This window comes from Calidris pugnax, unplaced genomic scaffold, assembly GCF_001431845.1.
Source record: "Calidris pugnax isolate Ruff unplaced genomic scaffold, ASM143184v1 scaffold272, whole genome shotgun sequence".
Classification (NCBI taxonomy): domain Eukaryota; kingdom Metazoa; phylum Chordata; class Aves; order Charadriiformes; family Scolopacidae; genus Calidris; species Calidris pugnax.
Window position 1 is genome coordinate 782,216 of NW_015091016.1, and position 3,058 is coordinate 785,273.

Here is a 3,058-nt window from a genome sequence, read left to right on the forward strand (position 1 = left end):
CTGGGCAGAGCCGCTTTGGGGGTGTGTGTGTGTGGGGAGGCTCCAAATCCACCCCCCCAGCACAATCCTGAGGGCTTTACCCTGGAGACGGGGCCATGGGGGGGTCCCCACGGTGCATCCCCCCCTCAACCGCCAGCTGGGCCCAATCACCAGCCCCACAGATGGCCCCCCGACGGCTTCTCCTGCCCCATAAAACCCACCGTGGGCTGGGAGGGGGCCCGGGGGGGGCGTTGGAAGGGATGGAGCCAGGCGGGATGGAGCGGGGGTAAGAGGTTCTGGAGATGTCCCCATGTCCCCATCATGATGATGGGGTGGCACTTGCTGGGCGTCCCCGTGGCCGGGGGGACGCCATGGTGGTGGGTAATGAAGGTCTTCTTCTGCCAAGGTGGCCGGTGTGGCACGTCATGGTCCCACCACCGCGTTCCTGGGTGCCCAGTGGCATCCTGGCCACTCTGCTTCTCTGGGTGGCCACAGTAGAAGCAGCCACGGGGTAAGTGCCCAGGATGGAAGAAGGTGTGTGTGTGTGTGGGGGGGGAAATGCCACCCCCAGCCCGATTTTGGGGGTGGGTGACGGGGTGTCACCGCGGCAGGCGGTGGTGCCAGCGGACGGTGACGGTGACGACGGAGGAGGAGGTGATGCCGCGGCAGGAGGACGTGGTGCCCTGCGCCAGCCTCTACCACTACAGCCTGGCTGGTTGGCACCTCGACCGGCACCGCACGAGCCAGACCCACGGTGGCCAGCCCCACGGCGGCCAGCCCCACCGCCCAGACCCCCAACAACCCGGCTCCCCCACCCAGCTCTGCTACATCTACCGGTGAGCAATGGTTTTGGGGATACACACACACCATGAGGGGGGTGTGGGGGGACATGATGGCTGATGCCGGGGGGCATCCCCGTGCCCCCCACAGACCCCCGGAGATGCGGCCGGTGGTGAGGAACCGTACGGTGCGTGGCTGCTGCCCGGGCTGGAGCGGACCCCACTGCACTGAAGGTAAGGGTTGGCCACCGTGGCCACCACCGTCCCCTCCACCCGGTTGCCTGGTGCAGAGACACAAGGCACATCCCTGTGGCGCAGGTGACGCCGCGCTGGGACGCTGCTACGGCACGTGGCGGTGCCAGGAGGCCACCGGCAACCAAAACCTCTCTGCCATGAGCCTGGCCGAGTGCTGCCGGCACCCCTGGGGACACAGCTGGAGGAACGGCTCCACCGCCTCCTGCCTCCCCTGCACCCGCCTGCCCCTCCACGGTGGGTCTGGGGGTCCTGGGGGGGTGGGTTTCCCTAAGAGGGGGGGTGTTACCGGCATCACCTCTTTGCCGCAGGAGAGTTGTCCCCGTGGCCACTGCTGGCCACAGCCGCCCGGCACCAGGGTCCCTCGGCCGAGTGTCTCTCCTGGGCAGGATCCCGCTACCGCACCTTTGACGGGAGGCACTTCCACTTCTCCGGCCGCTGCACCTACAGCCTGGCCACCGCCACCGACGGCACCTGGGACATCTCCATCGCCGCCGGCCACCCCCGGGTACCTGCAGCCCCCACCGAGGGGAAGGGGTTGTGTCAGGGAGGAGGGGGAGCCCAACCGGGGTCTTTGCTTTCCCCATGGACGGTGTCTCCGGGGGCACAGGGGCCATCGGTCTGTCCCCACGGCACGTCACAGCCCATGGTGGACCCTGGAGAGGCCATGGTGTCCCCATGGTGACCCCATCCATGGGTGCCAGCAGCCGGTGGGGTCTTGGTGGCCCCTTGGTGGCCCTGGCACACACCGCGGGCAGCTGGCCCCCACCCTGGCTGATGCTGTGCCCCCCCAGGTGCTGCACATGACCTTTGGCATGGACACGGTGGTGGCCCGGGGCCGAAACATCTCCGTGAACAGCGTGGTGGTGCCCGAGGGACAGCCCTACCTGCACAGCGGTGAGGGCGGTGGGATGCTCTGTCCCCCGATGCCGCCGATCCTGGGGTCTTGGGTCCCCATCCCCATCCCCATCCCATCCCATCCCATCCCCATCCCCATCCCCATCCCCATCCCCATCCCATCCCATCCCAATCTCCATCCCACCTCCATGCCATGCCGAGCCGCCTGCTGTGCTGCTGGCAGGGATCGGTGTCACCTGGCTGGGTGACTGGGTGGCCGTGGCCAGCGGGCTGGGCGTGCGGGTGGCCTCGGATGGGCACCAGGCGGTCACCGTGACGGTCGAGGCTGAGCTGTGGGGCGGCACGAGGGGGCTCTGCGGCCCCTACAACGACGACCCTACTGGTAAGTGCCACCTCATTGGCGATGTCCCTGCCGTCCCCGTGCTGGGGGAGCGGGGGGACACACGTTGCTGGGACCACATGCCACGTCCCCCCCATCTGCCCGAGCCCCCCCTGTGCCCCCAGATGACTTCTTGCAGCCTGGGGGGGACGTGGCCCCTTTTGCCACCAGCTTTGGCAACTCCTGGAAGATCCCAGGCGCCGACTCGGAGGTACCGGGGTAGAGCTGGGCACTGGGGAGACTGGGGCTGCCGACCCCCGTGTCTGGCTGAGGGTCCCTGGGGGGACAACCCCAACTCTGAGGGTGCCCCCCCCGGCTCAGCCCCCCTGCAGGGACGCGGTGGAGCTGGGTCCCGGCTGCGCGGCAGGGGACATGGCACGGCGGGCGGCCGAGGCTGTCTGCGGGAAGCTGTTGACCGAGCCCTTCCGTGAGTGCCACGACGAGGTGAGCGGGGGCCCAGGGGGGTACCGGGGGGTACTGGGGGTTAATACATCCCCATCCCATCCCTTCCCCATTCCATCCCCATCTCCATCCCATCCCACCTGTTCCTCATCTTTTCCCCATCCCATCTCCATCCCTTCCCCATTCCCCATCCCTTCCCCTCTCCATCCCCATTCCATCTCCATCTCCATCCCATCCCATCTGTTCCTCATCTCTTCCCCATCTCCATCCCATCCCATCTCCATCCCATCCAGGTGGATCCCGCTGGCTATTACACGGCATGCCTGGACCTGCTGTGCGTGGGGGGGGACACGGGACCCCCGCCACCCCCCGCCGTCTGTGACACCTTCGCCGCCTACGCCCGGGACTG

At 68.1% G+C, this 3,058-nt stretch overlaps 1 protein-coding gene across 1 annotated transcript in view; it reads left to right on the forward strand.

Annotated features, from left to right (window-relative positions):
• The first annotated feature begins 350 nt into the window (after nucleotides 1-350).
• SSPO (SCO-spondin) overlaps nucleotides 351-3,058 on the forward strand; it is a 54,204-nt gene continuing 51,496 nt past the window's right edge. Inside the window, exons 1-10 of the mRNA XM_014955736.1 lie at nucleotides 351-490; nucleotides 591-815; nucleotides 910-992; nucleotides 1,077-1,247; nucleotides 1,322-1,518; nucleotides 1,805-1,907; nucleotides 2,092-2,250; nucleotides 2,373-2,458; nucleotides 2,569-2,721; nucleotides 2,943-3,027. Coding sequence (XP_014811222.1) covers nucleotides 351-490; nucleotides 591-815; nucleotides 910-992; nucleotides 1,077-1,247; nucleotides 1,322-1,518; nucleotides 1,805-1,907; nucleotides 2,092-2,250; nucleotides 2,373-2,458; nucleotides 2,569-2,721; nucleotides 2,943-3,027 — 1,402 coding nt within the window. The remainder of the gene's footprint in view (nucleotides 491-590; nucleotides 816-909; nucleotides 993-1,076; nucleotides 1,248-1,321; nucleotides 1,519-1,804; nucleotides 1,908-2,091; nucleotides 2,251-2,372; nucleotides 2,459-2,568; nucleotides 2,722-2,942; nucleotides 3,028-3,058) is intronic.